Raw genomic sequence first — 23,556 nt, 5'->3', positions numbered from 1 at the left:
TGACCCCACAGGGCCCAAAGTCTGCTGCAAACATTCTTGTGAAGGGGTCCACTCTGTGGGGATGACCTGACCCTTCCGGCTGAGGTGATCTGCCATGACATTCATACCGCCCTGAATGAACCTCGTTACCAGCGTGAGCTTTCGATCTTTAGACCAGATGAGGAGGTCCCCTTGCGATCTAGAACAACTTCACGAAAGAGTCCCTCCCTGCTTGAAGATGTAAGCCAGGGCTGTGGTGTTGTCAGAGTCCACCTCCACCACTTTGTTAAGCTGGAGGGACTTGAAGTTATCAAGGCCAGAAGAACCGCCAACAACTCCTTGCAATTGATGTGAAGTGTCCTTTGCTCCTGATTCCATGTTCCCGAGCATTCCTGTCTGTCCAAAGTCACACCCCAGCCCGTGTCCTGATGCGTCCGAGAGGAGACGGCGGTCGGGTTTCTGAACAGCCAAAGGTAGACTTCCTTGAGAAGAAAGTTGTTCTTAACACCATGCGAGAGAAGACCTCCTCTCTTCGGAAACAGGGAACTGAGACCGTCTCTAGCGTCATGTCCTTTATCCAGTGAGCAGCTAGATGATACTGAAGGGGGGGGAGGTGGAGTCTCCCTAACACGATGAACAGGGCCAGCGATGAAAGTGTCCCTGTTAGACTCATCCACTACCTGACTGAGCATCGGTTCCTTCTCAGCATGCTCTGGATGCATTCTAGGGCTTGGAAGATCCTTGGGGCCGACGGAAAAGCCCCGAAAAAGCTCGACTCTGAAGATCCATACCCAGGGAGACAATGGTCTGGGATGGGACGAGCTGAGACTCCTCAAAATTGACCAGGAGGCCCAGTTCCTTGGTCAGATCCATAGTCCATCTGAGAATCTCCAGACAGCGACGACTTGAGGGAGCTCTTAAAAGCCAGTCGTCTGACGGAGCCGGACATAAGATCATGGTACTGCATGCACAGTCTGTGAACTGTCAACCATGGGGAAGCGAGGAAGTACAGTGACAACCCGAAGCTGTCTAGACTGTCTGGGTCGTACAGACAACTCCTTATCGGGTTGCTGAGGTTGCCGCACTGCGTCACAACAAGTCACTTCTGCTGGTTGTTGAACGTCCTTCCCAGTGACACACTGACTCCGTAAACAAAAAATCCTCTAACAAGGACTAAGCTTGGACTGCATGTCTTGCAACACAACTCAAGGTCTATGGGAGCAGGTGTGGTAACAGACGGGGGTTAGCGACTGAAGTGGAACCATTACCTTCCCTGGAAGCATGTTATGCTTAAATAAAAGTCCATAGGAGGCTACGCAGCTAAAGGCTCCTCTCCAAATGACAGAGTCCTCAAGGGAATATCAGAAGGAGGGAGGAAACTGCTTGACAGTCTAGTGAGTTGGCAACAACCAAAGATGTATGACTGAGAAGCATGCGGTAAGGTATGCAGAGCATGTTGTATGCAGAGCATGCTGTATGCAGAGCATGCTGTATGCAGAGCATGCTGTAAGGTATGCAGAGCATGTTGTATGCAGAGCATGCTGTATGCAGAGCATGCTGTATGTAGAGCATGCTGTAAGGTAAGCAGAGCGTGTTGCATGGCGTGTAACATTTCTCAGAAATTCCATGACCAGTGCTAGAGTGAGTAATATCGCATTACCGTCCATTGAAAGTGCACGTGCCGAGGGAATTGATTTAGACTGTTTTGTTGATGAATTTGATAGCCGGCATGATACTCGTAGAATTAAGCTACACTAAATGTACTATAATCTACTTCACCTCAGGAAAGGGAAACTCGCCCTGTTGGCAACACTGCATTACTTCATGCATGCTTGTTTCCAAGTTGAATGGGAAGAGGCTCAAGTTGAGGAGAAAGTGGCAGATGCATGCGTTGAGGTGGCTGACTCATAGCATGAGGTTGCTGCCTCAAGAGTTGCGCTTGCTGTAAGGGTTGCGGAGATGCGCAGTAAGCAGGTTCCTGAGGAACGAGTTTAAGGTTCCTGAGGTGTGAGCTGCGAGAGTTGAGGTAGCGGCTGCGCAGAACGCAGTTCTTGTCTCGCGAGTTGAGGTTCCTGAGGTGCTAGCCTAAGGAGTTGAGGCTCTTGCCTTGTAACCTCGGCGCTTAGGTCGCTGCAGCGAGTGCTGAGGTGGCTGCCTCATTGATGGAAGAGGTTGTCGTACCTCAAGAGATTGTTGCCTCGCTGGTGGAACCGCAAGCGGAAGCGGAGGAAGTAAGGCATAAGATTCCTGCTCCCATTGCTGAGGTTGCCTTAAGGAAGGCGGAGGTTGCTGCACACCGCTGGTAACTGGCAACTCAGTACGCGGTAAGGTATCCTGAGGAACCTCAACATCGTACGCCTGGCAGACTGGACTGCGGTGAGGCGGAGCTCTCGCAGGAGGAGGCGGAGGTTGCTGCACACCGCTGGTAACTGGCAACTCAGAACGCGGTAAGGTAGCCTGAGGAACCTCAACTTCGTACGCCTGGCAGACTGGACTGCGGAGAGAGGCGGAGCGTTCGCAGGAGGAGGTGTAACCTTCTCAGCCTGAAACTCACGCATTAAGACCGCAAGCTGCGACTGCATGGACTGCAGCAAAGTCGTCTTGGGATCAACAGACGATAAGGTCTGTTGAGGCAAAGCCTTAATAGAAGATGAGGTCTGTTGAGGCATCGCCTTACCTCTCTGAGGAGGTGTGGCAGTCACCTGATGACTGAGGAGAGTCAGAGCTAACCCAATGACTGCATCCGGGTTGTTGAACTCTAACTTCGTACGTCTGGCATAGTTCTGGACTTTACGTTTAAGAGGTCTTGAGACCTGAGACCAGCGTTTTTCTCCCCGAAATTTCTTCTGCAGACGAGCAAAATAAGGGCCTCAATCGTCTGCGGGTGGGGAGTGACGGTCTCTGTAAGACACGCCCGAAACCACCGAGGATACTTCTGTGCGCCGATCAAGGCCTGCCGAACCCTTTTGCCCTTCGACATTGCTTTCTCCCCTGGGCTTGGGAGCTTGCAAGAGGTCCCGGACTGGGAGGACGACTGGCACGCACAGAAGTACCCTCACGCACAACACTGACACACTTTGCGCTAATCACTTATCACTTTTGATTTTCTGTTTGCCCTTATTTTCACTGAACTCGAAACTTTAAGTGGTTTGTACCTGAAACACGCAATTCTATCCTTTCTCAAAAGTTAGTAATTGCGAAAACAGAATTACAGAAAAATCTAATGAAAGATAAATAATTCAGTGGCTGGAAAGAGACTAAACACTAGATCAAATAAACTACGTTTAAAATCTCTCACCGCATAAAGCTTGAGAACAAGAAAAAACTCTAGAAACATTTACCTTCTTCCCCTAAAGAGACTAGGGAGAAGAGCAAAAACGATAACAACGTTACTCGCTTGAACGAAACGTTTATCCTCCTCTTTCTCCCTCCGTCTCTATCTCTCTCTCTCTCTCTCTCTTGACTTAGAACCTGAGAGAAGAGCCCAATCATATATATCGTTAAAACATATTATTGTTAAAGGAAAAAAAACTGAAATATTTCCCAAAATGAAAAGTTCCTTTATTAGAATTAAAACCATTAAGTTAAGAAAGAATGAACAAAACGCTAGACACGGTTACTCTTACTGCAACGTGACACCGTGAAAATTCTCTCTCTATCGTAACGATAGAGCGCAAGTTGAACGTTCTGAACGTCAACAACTGCAGAGACAAAACAAAACGTTAGTTCAACTTTGAAAACAGTACGAGACTATCAAAGAAATTCTTTCAAAAACATTAAAATAGCATAATATGTTAACAGGTAAAACCGAAATGACGGGCTCAATGTTAATTAACTTCGGTACCTAAGAAAAGACCGCCTACTATAGGAAAGGTCGAATATAAACAAATATAAAAATTAATTTTGATAAGTTTATAATAAAAGGAAGTTAATCGAAGAGGCCTATAAAAGGCGGAGAGATATAAAATAAATCTATAACTTTTGTTAAGCTAAATTAAGAAAGAGAGTCTATACTCTCTTAGACACCAACACTTCCGTCTAAGGGAAGGGGTCGGCCATTTAAAGGTGAAAGAGAGAGTTCATACTCTCTTCGTCACCATAATTAATCAAATTAATTCCAAAAGTTAGCTAAGCTAATAATAAAACTTCCTGAATAGCGGAAAGCTGAAATCTTAGAGCAATACTTCACCAAAAACCGTGAACAAGACTCCAAAATTATAAGCGTATCCATGAACGTCTTGCCGGAAGCACGACAGAGGAAAAATTGAAGTGGTGTCAACAAGAAGTACTGCCAGTACCTGGCCACAGGTGGCGCTTGTGAGTACACCCCCCCTCTTGTATAGAGGTTGAGAACTCTAATTAATAACCATCCTGCATACGACAAATAAATCAGACAACTGAAATAGCCCAGTGATGACAAACAGAAGCATCAATTTGTCAGTTATAGAGACAAAAATCTATATGGAAGGATTCTAAATTCTTTTCACAGCCAAGATACCATCTTTGTGATCTCATTACTGGTTCAAAAATATAGAAGGATATGGTAGAATCCTACAACCAGTAGCAATGGAACAAGCTGTGTCCATGCTTATTGTAAATAATCACGTTTTACACACAATGGCCACGTACAAAATCATAAAATTCACATTCACCATGTAACAAGTGGTTCGTAAAAGCAAACACAGCAAAAGCTCCTACCTTTTAAGATTCTGATTTCATAAAGAGTAACATAGTTAAAAGAAAGAAAGGTCTTCCCTCAATCCCAAAGAGGTAACCAAAATCATCTTAGATTTTTAAAAAGGACTGACTGTTTTGAGCGTAGTTACACACTTTAAACTGAAACCTAATACTGAAGTAAATGATCTGATACAAGCACGCATACGCAGGAGCTGTGGACCTTTTACTGTATATAGAACGTACTGAAGTATATAAATTATATAATAAAATTAAAATATAATCAAATAAAACCACAAGAATTAGCATGGACAAAAACAAAGCCTTCATAATTTAAAGCTTATACAATCATCGTATATTATACGATAAATAAACTTACTATACAGTACTGTACTTCTTATGCAATTTGCTCTACACCTGGTGCAAAAGATGTCCGCTGTTTGGAAGAAGCAAGGTGAACTTGTTTACAGTATGAAAACCTTGGTATTTGATCACAACACTTCAATTGCATTGGCCCATTCAAATTACAGTACCATGCAGTACATGCAACTAATTCCGAGTACAATATACAGTACCGTAATAGTGGTTAATCTTAACCATTCAACTGAGTCATGCTTCTGGTACTATAGTCCATTTCTTTTAGCGAGTCATATTTACACCGACTTGCAGCGGTGCCCATTTAGTTTGGAAAAAGTTTCCTGATCGCTGATTGGTTGGACAAGATAATTCTAACCAATCAGTGACCAGGAAACTTTTACGAGTTAAAGGGGGCACCGTTGCGAGTCGGTGCAAATATGACTCGCTAAAAGAAATGGACTATACAGTATAAACTATTATTTTGAGGGTTAAGAAATGGTTTTTAGTTTCTTCTAGTGTTTTTAGTATAAAGGAACTGTAAGAACAGTTTTCACTCGCTAAAAGAAAGCCAGTGAATGGAAGTAATCAAACATTCAAATGGACATACTGTGCCTGTTGTATTAGTACTGTAGTTAGTTAAGCAAAGTTATATATTATGCATTGTATTGCATATCATGAAAGGAAAAATATGTATAAAATATTCTCTGGTATTTAGTTTGAGCTTGGAATTAGTTTGAACTGAAGTTGACAAAGAGGTTAAGAGAGTTAAGATAATAAATTGTGAGGCAAATGGACCATCCGGAATAACATGCAAGACTTGGTCAGATTGAAAAAGAAAGATATGACCAAAAGAATATAAAGATTTTTTGCAGAAAAAAAGTAATACAGAATAGAAAGCTAAAGATAATACTGGTATATTGTAATGTGAAAATTACAGAGAACGATATGAAAGTAAGGATGAAGAGACAGAAGGTAAAAAAAAAAAAAAAAATGCTTAAATCAACAATTTTTAGTTTGGCCTTGTACCAGGAAACAACCACAAGGAAAAGTTATATTATGAGGTAAGTAATGGAGATGTATACCATAGAAAAGGGTCAAGTTATAAATTGTACTTGAAGATCTTCGTGGCATTCAATACAGCAAGAATGTAAGAATAAAACTGGCATTATGAACCGAGGCTACACACAAAGAAAAATTGAGCAAGTGATGGTACGTGCTTCTGTATGCCATAACACAAGATCTTGTGTGAAGATAAAGGAAAGCATGTCAGAAGAATCTCTGATACCTGCTGGTGTCTATCAAAAATCAACACATAACCTTTATTGGTTACTATTATCATGGGGGATGCTACAGGAAGGGAGGAAAGGTGGTTCTATGGTAAAATACTGTACTGTATTCAAAAGTATCTATATTAAGCAGAAGAACTGAGTGTTAGAAATGTTTGGAAGTGAATGGCGAAAAGAACAATGATAGTCAGAGTAATTAAAGACAAGACTATGGAGAATGAAATGTAGATTAAAGAGAAAATACTCTGGAAATTACAAACATACACTGTGGGTGTGGTACAGGGTGAATGTCATGTTATGCATAGCAAGTAATATGATTAGGTCACTACAGTGTACTGTCTTTATTAAAATACCCTTTGAAGGTTGTGCCACAAATAAAGTAACATAAATATGTGTTTTTTAAGTTATAAAAAAGATACTTAAATCTTGAAGATTTACGTGATTTGGAACTGTGAGGAAAATTTAGTACTTAGTACTTAAAAGTGTAAGATTTGTGAAGGCTCAGAAAATATCAGATTAGGATACAAATAAGTTTGGTAGAAGTTTATAAGATAAGGTAAATACAAAAGAAGGGAAAGAAGTCATTTGACTTTTCAAACTCGTAAGAATAAACTGGGCATTAAATGTGACGCTGATGATGATGTTTTAATGTACAGTGCAGTAAACGTTACTTCTAGAAATAAGAGCCACTTGAATATATGTACAGTACCTATTTTACATTGTGGATGAAACATATGTAAAATGGACTAACTGGCTTTCAGTACCTATGGCAAACACTATATCTTTTTACCTTTTCCCCTTATTCAGCCTTTATCTTATAAATTTTTCAACTAATATTGCAAAAAAAAAAGATTTCCTAAACAATTAATTACATGCTTATTTTTACTACAGTACTTACAAGCAAAAATTTCACTTGCAAGAAAATTTCTTACTACAATTATTTTATACTAATATTAGGTACTTGTTAATTAAAGCTTTAGAATTTTTTGTTTAATTTGTGCTATTCTTAAGAGATTAAACGGTAAACCTATTACCTTCTTTGCTCCAAGAGTCTGCATCTTTGACTGACGTCTTTCTTGCACAACAGTTTCCCGCCTTTCAGCTAATGCTTTGATAGTCTCTCGTCGCATACTCAGTCTACGCATATTACCCAAAACAGGAGTTTCTGTGGAGTTAAATGCAATGCTTAGACTCATATAAGAAAAACTAGTATAAAAAACCAAATGGATAGAAAGAGAAACTTTCAGTAAACTGTACTGAAAATAATGTACAGTTTTTTAATCGTAAAAAAATTTTAAAATTTGGTTCAAGATATTAGTGACATATGGTTTGCCTTTACAAAAAATATACTGTAGCATTATTTTTTAGATAAATGAATGTTAAAGAATAAATTTATTTGTAAAGAACCTCATTCATTTCAAACCTCAGCTTACATGGAATAATGCAATATTTTGTACTGAGTATTGAAAGAGGTTTGGGGGATGTGACCGGCTACTGCACTAACCTGCTTCCGTGCCATTTTCAGCAGCCTCGGCTGAAATACTGAAGAATCGCTTCTTGAAAGCAATATCCAGCGTTCCAATGGCCTGCTTCTTTTGAGCATGGCGTTGCCAGGTTATGGATTGTCTTGCGCCTTCCGAGCTGCCCATCATTCGCGCTATCACTGTCGTAATCATCCTCTATACCTTTGAGCTTCTGCAACTGTCTCACAATATCCACAGCATTCCTCTGGATAAATGCATCCCTCTGTTACATCCTCCGACTGCAATGAAATAGAATGGACATTATACATCGAGTTCAATACCAAATTAAAAGCAGTAAATTTTATGTATCAAGAGTATAATTGATGTAATTGAACAACAAATTGGTTATCTTTTCAAAAGTTCAAACTTTCAGCAAATGTTTTTATGTTGAACAGGCTGACATAAGCCTCTTTTGAAAGAACTGTTTTAATGTTGTCACTGTTCTTAAAATATTCTATTCTAATTGTTCATTACTTTATTTTCTTTATTTCCATTCCTCACTAGGCTATTTTTTCCTTGTTAGAACCCTTGGGCTTATGGGATCCTGCTTTTCTAACTAGGGTTGTAGCTTAGCTAGTAATAATTATAAAAATAAAACAAGGAAGTCTTTGGTCTTGCCTTCTTATTGCAGCAGGTGAGTTCAGTGGATGCAAGAATATGTGAGATGGTACCAAATCGATGGAACAACATAGCCACAAACTGAATGATTAAAATGAGGGCAAAGAAGAACACAAACACAAGACCAATTGGCTCCAGTTGTAGATATTCTTGACTGATGAGTACCTGATAACAAAAGAATCTATTAATTTCCGGGCCACAAGGTGGAAGTTGACTGAAATATATTCAAAGAAATATTGAAATGTAATTTTTTAGCAAGCATTCATTATGTGAAGGAACTTCTAGCAAATCAATATTATTAAGTAATGACCAAAACTATTTCAAAATTACTGTCACTTTTAGCATTTGAATCACAAGTAGAATTTACAACTGTATAATCAAATTGTAAAGAACATTCTAATCAAGATAAGCAACCTTTCTATTCGAACTTAGTGTACGATTACTTCACACAATGCATTGTTCAGGGGTAAATCACATTTTTTTTTACTATTAAACACTTTCAATTAATTTAGGACAGACATCTGTACCAAAATTTATACCATTACAATATATAGCAAGTATACAATAAATGCAATTAACTGGAGGTAAGTATTAAGGTAGGATAAAAAGAAAGATATAGGATGCAGTACCCTAGATTACTGTGAGAATTATATGTTACCTCTATCAGACCATGAAAAGACATAAAACTAAAGAGTAACTAAAATATTCAATTGCACAAGTATCCAGTGAAACGAATGAGTCGTTCTCATGCATATAAAAAAAAAGAGAATAAGGACATTATTCAACTCATTTCATTCATATGCTACGAGTAACTAGTTGCATCACCAAAATGTCCATGCACATAAAAGATCATCGCCATGCATCTCACGTGAGACGTAGACATAGAGATGCTATTCGTAAAGGTTAATGAATGTTACAGTCTTTGGAGAAGTAGTATGGACTGAAAATCAAAATTATTCTTAACCTGTAATATTCGTGACGAAATTTAGTCGTAATAATCCACAGTGTTATAAATCAAAACAAGGACACGTGTTACTTGCCTGATATACGGTACTTTGTTACCAATATTCATATGGGTTTTACACAAAACACTGTTTGAGTTAACCCTTAACTATTAAACCACATTTGTAGCAGATCCTTCAAGATTCCAAACTGTTTTAATAAGAAGTTTTCTACAACTGGGTATCAATGATTGTCAAGCTGTCAACAGCAGCTAAGAAATTCCATTTTCTTTCCGCCTTCTTGGTACAGTATATACTGTAGCAATACAGTACAGTACTTCAGTATATATAGTGTAGTAATACAATACAGTAATTTACTTAAATGCATCATTAATTTGTACTTAAGGGTTTCCGTGCTTTGGGTTTTAATTCACTGTGCTCTGGTTTCAAATATGTACAACCTTTAACTGAGCAATCTAGTATACTTATTTTATGATTAGCATTGAGGCTTTGTTGAATAAAAGTTTTATTTATTTGTGTCATGGGTTTAAGTCCTCAATACTCTTAATCTTATTAAATTTTATTATTATTTGAACCCATAAGTCAAAGAAGCAACTGAGTTGATGTCTTCCAACCAAAGATATCTTTTTGAAGATAAGTAGTGTTTGAAAAGGTACACAAGACAACTGCTTATATGTCAATTCTTACATTGCATTTGATTGTCCATTCTGTCATGTGACAATCGGTGATTTCAGTGGGTCTAAAACTGTAGGGTTTACGAGATATATTCATAAAATGTACATAATATAGCAGGATGATAACAATTACCACATGAAAGTGAAATTGGCGAGGTAAAAAATATTACCGAATACAGTATCGGATGGTACAAAGGCAAAGGGTAAAGACTCAACTGGACTGAACAAATACCAGAAGAGTTATAGACTACTAAGACATGGTTAGGGATAGGTATTTTTTTTTTTCCCAGGGATGGGTGATGATTTTCTTCACAACAGTAAAAAGTAGTAACAAGACACAAAGAGAATTAGAACAAGAGGGAAAAGTGATAAGTGGTCAACAACAGCTGTTTATGAAAAAAGGTAGACATTCATCTTGAAACCGGGAAAGTTGTGGGTCACATTGAACAGTAAGGTGACTATATACAGGATGTAATGAACAGACAACTCTAATCTTGGACTGAATTGGAGGAAGATAAGACACGTGGGACAATGATGAATCGAGGGAAGCTAAAAATGATGTTTTAACAATCAGATTTTAATATCATCAAAAGGATTTTCTGGAGGGCAGATGGCGAGTGTGATCCTCTGTTAAAAATAGGTGCATTCAAATATTTACCTATAAACTCTGATAGAGCACTTACCCGCTACAGTACCTATTCCAATATATTAACCTTTTTATACCCCCCCAAAGGACGTACTGGTACATTTCACGAAACTCATCCCTTTACCCCCATGGACGTACCGGTACGTTCTTGCAAAAAAAATGCTATTTAAATTTTTTTTTGCATATTTTTGATAATTTTTTGAGAGACTTCAGGCATTTTCCAAGAGAATGAGACCAACCTGACCTCTCTATGATGAAAATTAAGGCTGTTAGAGCAATTTAAAAAAAAATATACTGCAAAATGTGCCTGAAAAAAAAAAAAAATAACCCCTGGGGGTTAAGGGTTGGAAATTTCCAAATAGCCTGGGGGGTAAAAGGGTTAATGTAAGGAGATTCCATCTGAAATCTTGAAATGTTCTGCTCCACTGTTTGATTAATAGGAAAAAGGCTATCTTAAAACAATGGTTTGCGTAACCCTTTGAACAATTTTTTTTGATACACATTTTTCTATACTGCACTGTAATTCCACAAGTCCCTTATAATTGCAATACAGGACTGTTGATTAAATCATATATTGAGGAATTGCACTCAGAAACTATGCCAGCGTTATCAACCTAATCTGAAGGCAGAAAAGCATGAATTTTATTTCTTCAGAAATTTAGCTGAAGGAAAAAAAAGCAAAGCCTAAATCTAAAAGCATATTCAATATAGTTTAGAAATTAGCAAACATAAATTCTAATTCACAGTGGTACAAAAATTATTTTTTTTCAGGAATAATTTGCCACATTCAAGTTCCTCACTGAAATACAATGGACAACAGTGGCTGTAATTTTTCATCTTGAACGGAAAAAATCCAGGTATGTTTGTACCGGAATTTTATAGTAGCTGAATTTCATTCTTTCGCATTTTTAATTTTGAGTTCATAATACATACTGTATTAATAAATTAGCATTTACCACTCATCATTACAATATAAAACCTCATTAGGTCAGGCCTTTCATAAGAGTTATTCTTTTTCCCACGAAAAGGATAATTGATTTACCAAAATGTTTCATCACTGTCAAATATCGTATTGTACTTATTAATTGCATTTTTTTAACATGAGGCTTTGACAGGAATCAGTAGCTTTAATCTTTGCAGTTTGTTGATACCGGATATGCTTTACTTACTGTCAAATATGCTTTATAATCTCCAAGGTTTATTGTGCCTGGACAATTATAATTTTGCTCACTATCATTGACTAATATGACATTAACAGCAGCATAGAGTCTAAACAAAGGTTCTTGTCATGTGTTCTGACACTGTATGCTTTAGTCATTATCACAAGGGTTGAAAAGAAAATTCAGTAATGAACTTGAAAATGGTTGCAGTCATTTGAATAACATAGTCAATCTCATCAAATAGCCGTTGCATAACGTTTAGCCTGAAAGGATGCATGCTGGGTCATTGCTAGTAAGGTCATGCAGGGTCTGAAATGTTAAAGCCAGTCAACCAGTTCCAAATGCCTGAAGGTAGTGCAGGGACGGAAGAATGGACGATAGGCAACCTTCCCTTGCCAGCTCTTATAAAGTGCTAAAGGGCACAATGAGCTGACACAGATATTTAAGTGGAAGAGAGTAGTAGTAATTCTTAGGTGCCACAGCTAGTAGGAGAAAGGAGTGGGGATGGCATTCTGACTTTAAGCCAGTTTACCTCCTGAGTTTCTGGTATAATGGTGGTTTTCCTTGATTCCCAGTGGCCAGTCGATGTGAAGGTTATCCTTGTTCAGTTGGAGAAGGAATACAATTAAGACAAAGAGCGCGTTCAGCATGAAGAATCCAAAGAAAGATTTGTTCCTCAGTTCCTTTAATTCCACCTCGACTTTTTTCTGTTCGGAAGACACGTGCCACACTCATCACAGACAGATTACGATCATGGTTACTTAAGTCTACATGGCCTCAGCCTACCTACCTCACTGGTTTCTTCGATGAAGGTGATATTGGTCTTCACACCCAATGGCCAATCAATATGGATAGTATCTTTGTTCAACTGGAGCAGGAAGACAATAAGAACAAAGATAGCATTCATCATACTGAAGGAGAAGACAGCTATATTTCGAAGTTCCTTTATTCTTGCTCCACTTTTTTCTACAGGTGAAGAGAGGTGGAAGAGGAAAAGGATTAGTAGAGACATGCCCAAGCCCTTGATCAAGATCTGCACCTTTTTCGATTCAGATCAGCCATTTATGAAGATTGTTATAAGGACAGGCAAGAAAAGTACTGATGACACTAAATAGAGTGATCAAGAAATGATACATTAACAACCATTTCCCATGAACCATATGAAAATACAGTAACTCAATCCTATCCAGTGAATGATCACATTGCTGAAGGTGCACTACCTTCTCTGAACTTGAAGAGACAAGTCCCTCTACTATGTACCATTAACTATAACCTCTCCGGGTGTGCGTATACAAAATACTAGGGAAGACTCTAAAAGATCACGTTTAGAAACATTAAAATGAAAGACTGCATGGTTTCCAAAGAGAAAGGAGTACCTTACACTATCCCAGTAATGTAGTGAGGTTTAACAAACTTTCCATGATACTGACTAAGTATTGGGGAAAATCATGGTGTATAGTTTAATAAAAAGTTTTAATATCATAGAAATGTTGGTGACCAGTAAAATATATTCTATATTACTTATAGCGCATATATTAATACAAGATGCCAATTGTCTTAGAACGTGAATTTACTGTACATAAATTCTCATGGTAACGAAATACTATGTCAGTATAAGTGGTATTGTAAGCGGCATCTGTACAACACTTTAAACTCTTCAGTTACCGCTTTTGATCACCGGCAATTCTGAAGATATTGTAAAATATGTCATGTGTGAAATGTTTATCTATTCTATTCATGTACAGACTGTATTGTTTATATGTACTGTATCAGTTACAGAAGTGTTTAACTAATTCCAATACTCAATGTAAATAATATTCAAATTTGTGACTGTTCTAGTATTCTATGGGCCTATCATTTTCGACTGTACCTATTTAATTAAAGATTACTCAATAGGTAGATTATTTCTCCACAAATCTCCAGTATTTATAATGAAAAGAAACTACGTAGTTTGACCTGAAGAGATAAAACCTAAAATTACCTAAAGTTTTTCATTCCATTAAATTTTAATCTTGATTTTCATTGCTAAATCATTTGTGAAATTACCCTTGGTATTAGTTTCTCTGTCATGCATGTATGATTGCATGCAATCACTGTACTAGCGATCAATCTTTACTTAGAGTATCTTCAAGTAATGAATGAAACTTTAATATTAAACATACTGGGAATGTGTCATATGTGAGAAAACAGAAAACCCATTCTACAACTATTACTCTAAACTGCTATTTTCTAATTTATCAATAATTGCATGGAAAAAAAAAATGCTCCAATTGATGGTGAAAATGAAAATAATATTTACAAATAAAAAGGAAAGAGCGATATCAACTTCCGATTAGAAAAGGCCACAGTATACTGTATCCTACATATTAATCCTTTCAAACACTCAATTATTCCCCCGAAGAGAGGCTTTTGAATGAACTAGTAGATGAATTGTTAAACACCATGAGACCCTTCCATATACTCGTCAAAGAAAACGGCCCTATTGATGTAAATGAAATATTTCCCATTACCAATAACTGCAGTTATAGATCATGCAGTGACACTTATATGATACATGCATCACAGCCCGACATTAAACTGAAGTTAGCTCAAAAAGGAAGCTTGGTTGGTACCAATCCTGGATACTCAAGACTTTCTCGTTGCTATTTGGCTCTCGGAGGTGTTGAAAGCATCATTATGAGTTTTAAGTGAAAGCTGTCCCTCTTAAATTTCAATGCTAAAATCGATGAAGAAAATATATGCATAGTAATGATTCTAACTTGGTTCATAGCATTCTTATTGACATCAATATTACATCCAACAAATCAGTATATGACTTCAAGTATATAAGCAAAATAATACAATACAGGTATGTTTAACTAAAAACTACAATATAATTAATATGTATACAGCATGGGTAAACCTGTTATAAAGTATTCTGAATTAAAAAAAAAAAAAAAAAAACACTAATATCATTATTTTAAAAGGTTTAATTCCCCTTTCATTATTTTGGATTATACAACATTACTGTTTTATTACATTTTACGAAATACTTTGCAAGTGAAATTCTTCATAGTTGAATTTCATTGGTATTAATATGTAGGTGTCATGAAATAATTTAATCTAGGAGCATGCAATAGGGAAAAAAACAAAGACTAGAACCATTATGAAATCTAGTGATGGAATCATTTTATTCTAATCTAATTCTGCTTATGAAACAAGGTTTTGCCATATAAAATAATGAATATTTATTCTACACTAATATAACCACACCTGACATCTGTATGTATAAGATATGCATCTATAGCCCCCTTCTATGATGTTAAAATCTATAAATAAAAGTACCTAGTTTTCTGACATCTACTGTCAGCCTGTCATTCCATCACAGTAAATCCATAAGTATAGCAACACCTTATTTGGGACTGTAATCATTTGTGGGATCAGAGAATTTTGACATCCCTAAATGCCTTTATCTGCCTCTTCAAACAAGAGGATTCTAGAGTATGGCTCCGTAGGGCAAGCCATAAGGGTACCATTCAGTATATGGTTCTGTATATCCACTGCTGCCTAATACTACTCAATGTTTAATAAAAATGGGGTATGCGTGTAGTCTGTGGGAGATTAATAATGTTTGGAAAAGTAATGCTATTCTTTATACCAGCAGTTTGAACTTAGTAGTTAAGACACTTTCAAATTATGTTCTCTGACCATTTACGCTAACATAGCCCAGACTATCTATTCATCCGATAGTTCCGGGTACAGTATATCTTATAAATTACTATGTTACTTGAAAAAATTGACACGAATGATTAATTTGAAATCATACAGTAATCATGAATTTACAGTATTTTAGCCACGCTGAAACCAGTTGACATTCATAAGCAGTATCTGAATGAGCATAAATATACACAATCAAATATTTCACAATACAAAATTGTACTGCCAAAATCAACTAATGTACTATTAATGTCATTGTACATTTGAAATAAGTTTGATACCCAATTTTTTAAACCTCTTGAAATACTACACGGTATTGAAATCTGTACGTGGCATTAAAATTAATGAAAGTAAATATTGTACTAAACTTTTTCTAATAAATAGGGCCACATTAATTGTAAAGGTAAGAAAAATGCATACATACCAAGTATGTAGTGGTAAAACCTAATGCTTAAAAAATTATATTAAATCATCTATATGTACAGTACATACAAATTCATAGCAATAATTCATGGGAATGTTCTGAAAATCATCAGCTTATTATTATATGATTAGAATTCACATTTTTTCATTATTATTGAAGGCTTAGGAAAATACTTTATAAATCATGAATTCCAAATTGTTTTTAAACAAATTAATGTTTAAAATTATGCTAATAAAGAATTAAAACAGAGGCCGTAGTATTTGCTTTAGAGTTGAACTTCTATTCTAACAACAAAGTCGACACAAACATACCTGTTCAGTTGCATTCTTGTCCAATGGATACAAATATTTCTCAATGAGGTCCTTGAAGAACTGCACCTCTACACCAGACATGTAATCTACTTCTCCTCTTTTCAAAGCTTTGTCTTCCATCCAGTATGGATTCACAAGATCGTCTCTTTCCTCTTTCGGACCTACATATAAATAAAAATGTTGAACCATGAAAAAATACAGGAGTCACTCGTCATACAGTACTTTTATTCCTTTAACGAGTCTGAACGTTATACTTCTAGGCATCGAGAAAAGATGGTTGTTAAAAATTATTTCTTTAATAAAATCTGAATAATTTCAAAATACAAGTCTTAAATGAAATAAAAACATCCAACATTTACATTGCTATTGTAAACTGTCAACTTACCTGAATGTTCACTTTCACTGTCACTAAATTCATCATCTAGATTTTCATTGACCGAGCTATTACCATCTGACGCATAGAATTACGTGGCTGAATTGTAGAGCGTCTTCGAGAACTTGGCTGTATGCCCATATGTCTGCAAGAACATGTGTAAATACTGTAATGTCTATACTGTATAGGCATAAATTTACACGAGACACTAAATCATAGAAATTATCTTGGGTCCATAAAGCAATGAATAGATTAGAAATCATATGCATAAACGGATTTTGAGCGAAGCGAAAAATCTATTTTTGGGTGAGATAGCCATGGCGTCCTGATGGAAGGTTCCTGTTTGGTAGCTTCCTTGGGTATAAGACTACTAAGATATTCCCAGAGAATTTAACCACAGGTTATCACAGAATTCTAACTGCTGGAGCGAGTATCTCAAAGGTTTCCCTTTAAGACATCGTAATACAACAGGGGACACGCATGTCTGAACGTGCCACATAGCTATCTCCACCCCGAACAGAGTTAATGCTTCGGTGTGTAAGGGCTGAGAATAGCTGGGAGCCGTTCCACAGCTAATCTCACTCGTGGCTACTACTGATACTCGAGACGTAAACAAACGACGCCATTGCTCTAATGACGTCACGCCCGTCTTTATCCTGACGCCAGTTGCTGCCCATCACCATGATACAATTGTGTAGGGTGGGAACAAAACTGGACGAAGTAGTAGGGAGGGTCCATCAGGACGCCATGGCTATCTCACACCAAAAATAGATTTTTCGCTTCGCTCAAAATCCGTTTTTTTGGGCTCAAGCCATGGCGTCCTGATGGAAGAGTACCAGAGAATCAATGTATCGTGGTAGATTTTCCCCCAGTGTTAAGTGCCTAGGCATTGACAAAACAGCAAAGTAATCTTAGGTAAAGAACCATAGGAACGAAGTATCCTGCCCCCCATTGGTAGGAAGTTCCCATGGGCTATGCCGACGTCAAAGTGGTATTGAAGGGCTATTCATCCTGACAGAAGAACTTTTAAGAACTTAGAGATGAAGCAGAATGTTTGATATTTGTATAGGAACATTCTGAATTAGGCCAGTGGTGGTTGGGGCACTGTGTATAGAGTTCATCTCTTGGTTATCAGAAGTAAGTATTCGTGTAGGAACCTTACTGAGACAGGGTGAATATAATTTAGGATTAGACATCTTAAATTCTTCATGACCATAAGAGAGGAGGAATAAATAAACTATGACAGTATGTATTTCTATAGTAGGTAGGAGCTGAAAGAGACGCATAAGTAATAAAATAGAAATTTTATTTCACCATGCAGAAATTAAATAATTTACAGCAAAAGTAAAGTTCATTTACAGTAATAATAATGTACATAGAAATAAAGGCTTGCTCTTGAATCTGAAAAGGAATTTCAGGATTAGTAGGTACTCGTTCTCGAGGACGCAAGTCTTTAAACAACACATCATGCTCAAGGCATGCGGCACTTGTGTGACACTATGACATTTCACCTGGGATAAGAACAGTTATAAAAGCACTAAGTGTTTTTAGACATCACTATGAATCGCTCAAGGGTCAACATAGGCACCCGAAGAGTTAGAGTCCCAAGTAACTCACTGTTCTACGCAGAGTTAGGTGCAGGTTTCATACACACTACCTGCGGCTACCACAAAATGTTTGACTTCGTGCACTTGTTTCGCATAATGTTTTAAAGAAAACACGCGAGGACTTCCAGCCCGTAAAGTTTTTAAGGCTTTCAAAGTCCATGCTCTGAAAGAAGTTCAGAGAAGATGCCACTTTTCTAGGATCATGACCAGCGGGTGTACTGTTCGGATCCGCTCTGCGAATGAAGTAGGTGATTTTCGCTCTTAATTGTTTCAGTGACAGGTCGCTGCCCGATGTTTCTCCTTTGAAGAGTTGGCCTCCACCAAAGTTCGAAGTTCTGCGAAGATAGACCTTGAGACTCTCTACTGGACATAGAGAGACATCCTCCTTCAGGGGCATATTCTCCAAGGGCCCCATCTTTTGGTGGGTAATTCGTTTTTTAGCGAGAAACGTCGGATCAGGGGAGAGGGTCACTTCTCCTGAATCGGCAAACAGGATGTGTCCCTCTTCTCTCGATAATGCCACTATTTCGCTGACTCGAGCTCCCGAAGCGAGAGCAAATAAAAATATAACTTTCTGAGTCAGATCCTTGAGGGGGCATGAATCGTTGTCCAAGTTGGAGGCGAAATGGAGTACCTTGTCTAGTGACCAGGAGATCGGTTTTCGGAGGGGGTGCTGGGCGTAGGCGAGCACATGCTTTTGGTAATTTGTTAAAGATGTCGTTGGACAGATCAATTTGGAAAGCATATAGAATTGGTCTAGTCAAGGCCGATTTGCAGGTTGAAATCGTATTGGGCTGCTAATCCTTGTCCATGAAGGTGAATGAAGAAGGACATACAGAAATCAATGGTGATTTCTTTAGGATTTTTTGCTTTGACAAAGGAGACCCATTTCCTCCAGGATGATTCATATTGCCGTCTCGTGGATTCGGTCTTGTATTCCTCTAGGAAGTCTAGACTTTTCTTCGAGATCCCAAACCTCTTCTTTGCGGGCAAGGGAGAGAAAATCATGAGATGAAGGTCCTTGATTTTCGATGATGAAGCGAAGACAGTCGACTTCTGTACTTGTTGAGAGAGAACTGGGGCCCGGGAGAGGGATCAGCTTGGGCTGCAGCTCCAGGACCAGGGGGTACCAGTTGCTCCGAGGCCACTTGGGAGCCACTAGGGCCGCTGTCCCTTTGAAGGTTCTCAGTTTGGAGAGGACTTTCAACAGAAGGTTGGTGGGAGGGAACAGGTATATCTTGGACCATCTGTTCCAGTCCAGTGACATGGCGTCCACCGCTTCTGCTTTGGGGTCCTCGTACGGGGCTACGTACAGAGGAAGTTGATTGTTGTCCGCTCGTTGCAAAGAGATCTATCTGAAGTTCTGGGACTTGGTGAGAGATGAAGGAGAACGATCTTGCGTCTAGAGACCATTCCGACTCTATCGGGTTTGTCCGAGATAGAGCATCCGCTGTCACATTGCGGAATCCTTGTAGGTGAACTGCAGACAGGTGCCACTTCTTCTTCTCCGCCAGACGGAAGATTGGGAGAAGCACCTGATTTATCTGGGGCGATCTTGAGCCTTGGCGATTGAGACAACGAACTACCACCGAGTTGTCTAGGGTTAGACGGATGTGGATCGAGGGCGGCGGGGATAACTTCTTCAGAGTTAGAAGGACCGCCATGGCCTCCAAGATGTTTATGGTGGAACGTCTTGAATAGTGGAGACCAGGTCCCTTGAGCCTGTTTCAGGTGGGAGTGACCTCCCCAGCCTTCCAGTGAGGCATCCGTGTGGATGTTGAGTGATGGAGGAGGGTGTTGGAGAGGAATGGACCTTTTCAGGGCCTTTGCTTCCGACCACGGCTTTAGGAGGCGTCGAAGTCTGTTTGGAAGCCGTCTCTTGAGGTCTCTTCGAGCGATGGATGCCGAGCGTCTCCAGACCTCCCGCGGCATCCTTTAGCTGTGCACGAAGCACTGGGTTTGTCACTGAGGCGAATTGTAGAGAGCCTAGAACTCGTTCCTGCTGTCGTCTTGAAATGCGTTTGGATTTCAGTAGTCGCTTGACAGACCCTGCTATTTCCTTCCTTTTCTTCTGGGGGATGGAAAGGCGGTGTGACTGAAGATTCCAGTGGATTCCCAACCACTGAAACTTCTGAGCTGGAGAGAGGCGAGATTTCTTCTCGTTGATCTTGAATCCCAGGTGTTCTAGGTACTGGGTAACTTCGTTGCAAGACTTTGCACACTCTTCGGGCGATGGAGCCCATACTAGCCAGTCGTCGAGGTAGGCCATCACCCTGGACGTTTCTTAGGCGGAGCTGTTGACTATGGCATCCGCCAGTTTTGTGAAGATCCGCGGGGCCACATTGAGGCGAATGGCATGGCCCGGAAGGCGTAAGCTTTTCCTTTGGAGTCGAAATCCTAGGTAGGAGGAAGCGTGATGGTTCATTGGAATGTGCCAATAGGCATCCGCCAGGTCTATAGAGACCGTGTAGGAACCTTGAGGCAGAAGGGTCCTTATTTGTTGAAGCGTCAGAATCTTGAACTTGTTGTTCTCTATGAACTTGTTGAGGGGGATAAGTCCAGAATGACTCTGAGTTTGTCTGAGTCCTTCTTGGGAACGCAAAACAGTCTCCCTTGGAACCTGGTGGACTTTACCTTCCTTATCACCTTCATTGTCCAAGAGGTCTAGAACATATTCCTTCCAGAAGGGGGGTCGATTGCTGGAAGAACCGCTGGAAGATTGGGGGTGGTTGCGTCCAACTCCAGCCTAGACCGTTCTTGATGATGCTGTGTGCCAGGGATCGAAGGTCCAACGATCCTGGAATTGGCGGAGTCTTCCTCCCCACCGGAAGCACTTCATTGCTTCTGGTGTCCCGAGGACTTGTTGCCTCGGCCGCTAGCTCCCTTTCCTCCTCTACCTCTGGAGGGACGACGAGATTGCGTCTCTGCTTGCACCCCTGAACGAGCCTCTACCTCTGGCATGAAAGGTAGTGGATGGTTGCTCAAGGCAGGGGTGAAGACCGGTGACTGTGACAACACCGGTTGGGGGACCAATTGAAAGGTCTGTTGTTGGTTGGGCAACCACTTGGGAGGTAGCGGGTCCCGGAAACTGACGTCGTTGCTGACGTTGCTGGGGTTTTGGTTTTTGAGGTTTTCTCTTAGGCTGAGGTCCTTCGTCCTGAGAGGGTTTCCTTTTTCTGGACATGCCCCACTTGTGGAGAAGGTTCCTATTCTCCGTGGCGGCTCTGTCGTTATTTCCTTGACCAGGTCAGAAGGAAACAGGTGCTTTCCCCCAGATGTTGGAGGAAATCAGCCTCCGGGGTTCGTGTTTCACGGTTGGCACCGGTAAACACGAATTCACGACAGGCTCTACGAGCCTTATGAAGTGGTACAAAGTCCCTTCATTACTGTCAGTAAGTGGGATTTGGCTAGTACCATGTAGTGATCTGGTACTCTTGTGTCACAGGCCATCACATCCAGTTGGACTTGATGAGAAAGAGATGCCGCAAGCCTCTCCTTCGTGTCTTGTTCCCGGCGAAGGAGATGATCGTTGAGCTTAGGGAGGTCTTCATTAAACTGACGTCCGGCGACGTCAGGATCGAGCCTTCCCACGACGAAAGTATGCTGAACATCTTTCCAGTGTCGAGCGTCAGGGGGGGTCACGATGGAGAAGGGTCTGCACTCCTCCAGTGCAGGGCAGGGTTTCCCTTCTTCCGCCGCTTTAAGGCATGCAGCTAAGGCCTTTTCAAGAAGGAAGAACGCATTGTCAGGTGCAACGTACGTAGGATGCTTCTTGCTCAAAGCCGGAAGCTTAGAGCAGGTAAAGCCCCTACTCTTAAATGCGGAGGCTAGCATAGCCTGGGCCTTTGCGAGATCGAACACTATCTCTTCTTTAGGTTCGGTTCTCTTCCTTCGAGGCAGGTTCGGAACGAAGCCGGACGTAACAGTCCGGGTAGGGCCTCGAAGCTTGGGAAGAACTCCACAGCTTCCAACGGACCGTGCCGATCTTGTCACTAACAAAGATTCTGCGCGTCGCAATAACCATATGCTCTGCATACCTCCACGGGTTGGCATGAGAGCAAGCTGGGAGATCCCTTGACCGAAATCTCTTCGGTTCTCTGGATCCAATCATCGACCTGATGGACTCTGGTTCTCCTCAGCCTGTCGTCCATGACGGCTCTAATCAGCTGGATCAGTTCTTGGGTAGAAGAGGAAGGATCCGGAGTTGAGGAGGTAGACGGAACAGACATTTCCGTCGGTGTAGGAGTAGGAGGAGGGATGGACGAGGGAGCAGCTCCAAGCTCCGACTCGGTGTACTCCACCTTGTCTTCGTCCTCTTCGGCTCCTTGAGCCATAAGCGTCTTCTCCGTGTCTTCCGAGACGTCTGAGATCTGTTCATCATCCTCGGAATCTAAACGACACTCGTAGCATGGACTGAGCCATGACCACATCAGGTCCACCGTAATTTGGACAGTGGGGATTGTATCTTTTGGTACCACTGAGTCAGAGGAGGCCTTAGGGAACAACAGGGACCTCAGTTCTTCGGTGGCCAGGTACGGTCCAGTAGCATTTTTCTGAAAGCCACGCACCCACTTGCGCAGCTTTTCACGAGAAATGTCTCTAACCTCCGCTGAGGGAGGGTTATGGAAGGCCTCAACTAGGTGGGCCTGGCAGACCGTACAATCCAGTGGATTCCAAAACTTCAAGTCCCCTTTCTTGTCTGCACAAGGGGCGTGAGTCCTGCAAGCCGTATGCCCGTAAAACTGCGGGCGTTTCACAGCGCAGAAGGCGAAGTCACACTTCATCTGCTCCTCCTGTGGAAGAAAGAGAAAATGAGTATGGGGGAGTCATAAGAATGGCTCTTAAACTAAGTTAATATTAATCATTAATTTTAACTTAAAGAAGGTGTGATGCATAGAGAATGAAAACAGTAAAGGAGAACATGCTCCATGCATCCAGCCCGGCTGGTTACCACAAGCTTGGTCCCTGGATAATCCAAATGACCGAGATCATTGGATATAGTTTCCTAGAATTCCTAGTATTTTGGAATTCCATGGAAAACCAAGGACAAGATTGGGATCGATTCATTCGGTTCCCAGTTAAGAGCCAGAAGGCCTCATTAAAGGGTAACTGCTTCTGGCAAACCAGCCGCGCTAAGATGCACATAGCCTCTGGAAATAGAAGAATGCAAAGAGACAGCATGATCACTAATAGAGCAGTACTAGGTACTGATCTTAATAGCGGAAGCAGCTTATCTGTTTGCGATATAGGGCTATCCTAGTCTTAT

The 23,556-nt window shown here is 40.1% G+C and overlaps 1 protein-coding gene across 1 annotated transcript; it reads right to left on the bottom strand.

Annotated features, from left to right (window-relative positions):
* Positions 1-4,955: 4,955 nt before the first annotated feature.
* Positions 4,956-12,840, bottom strand: LOC137642272 (chitin synthase chs-2-like). Its single transcript, XM_068374801.1, has 5 exons — positions 12,670-12,840; positions 8,438-8,602; positions 7,801-8,058; positions 7,331-7,461; positions 4,956-5,089 (listed from the first exon to the last, which is right to left on the bottom strand). The coding sequence occupies exons 3-5, from the start codon at positions 7,970-7,972 to the stop codon at positions 5,051-5,053; spliced, it is 342 nt and encodes a 113-aa protein (XP_068230902.1). The 5' UTR covers positions 7,973-8,058; positions 8,438-8,602; positions 12,670-12,840; the 3' UTR covers positions 4,956-5,050.
* Positions 12,841-23,556: the final 10,716 nt, after the last annotated feature.

Source organism: Palaemon carinicauda, chromosome 6 (genome assembly GCF_036898095.1).
Source record: "Palaemon carinicauda isolate YSFRI2023 chromosome 6, ASM3689809v2, whole genome shotgun sequence".
NCBI lineage: Eukaryota > Metazoa > Arthropoda > Malacostraca > Decapoda > Palaemonidae > Palaemon > Palaemon carinicauda.
Note: the sequence above shows the minus strand (reverse complement) of the source record. Positions and strands in the feature narration are given on the sequence as shown.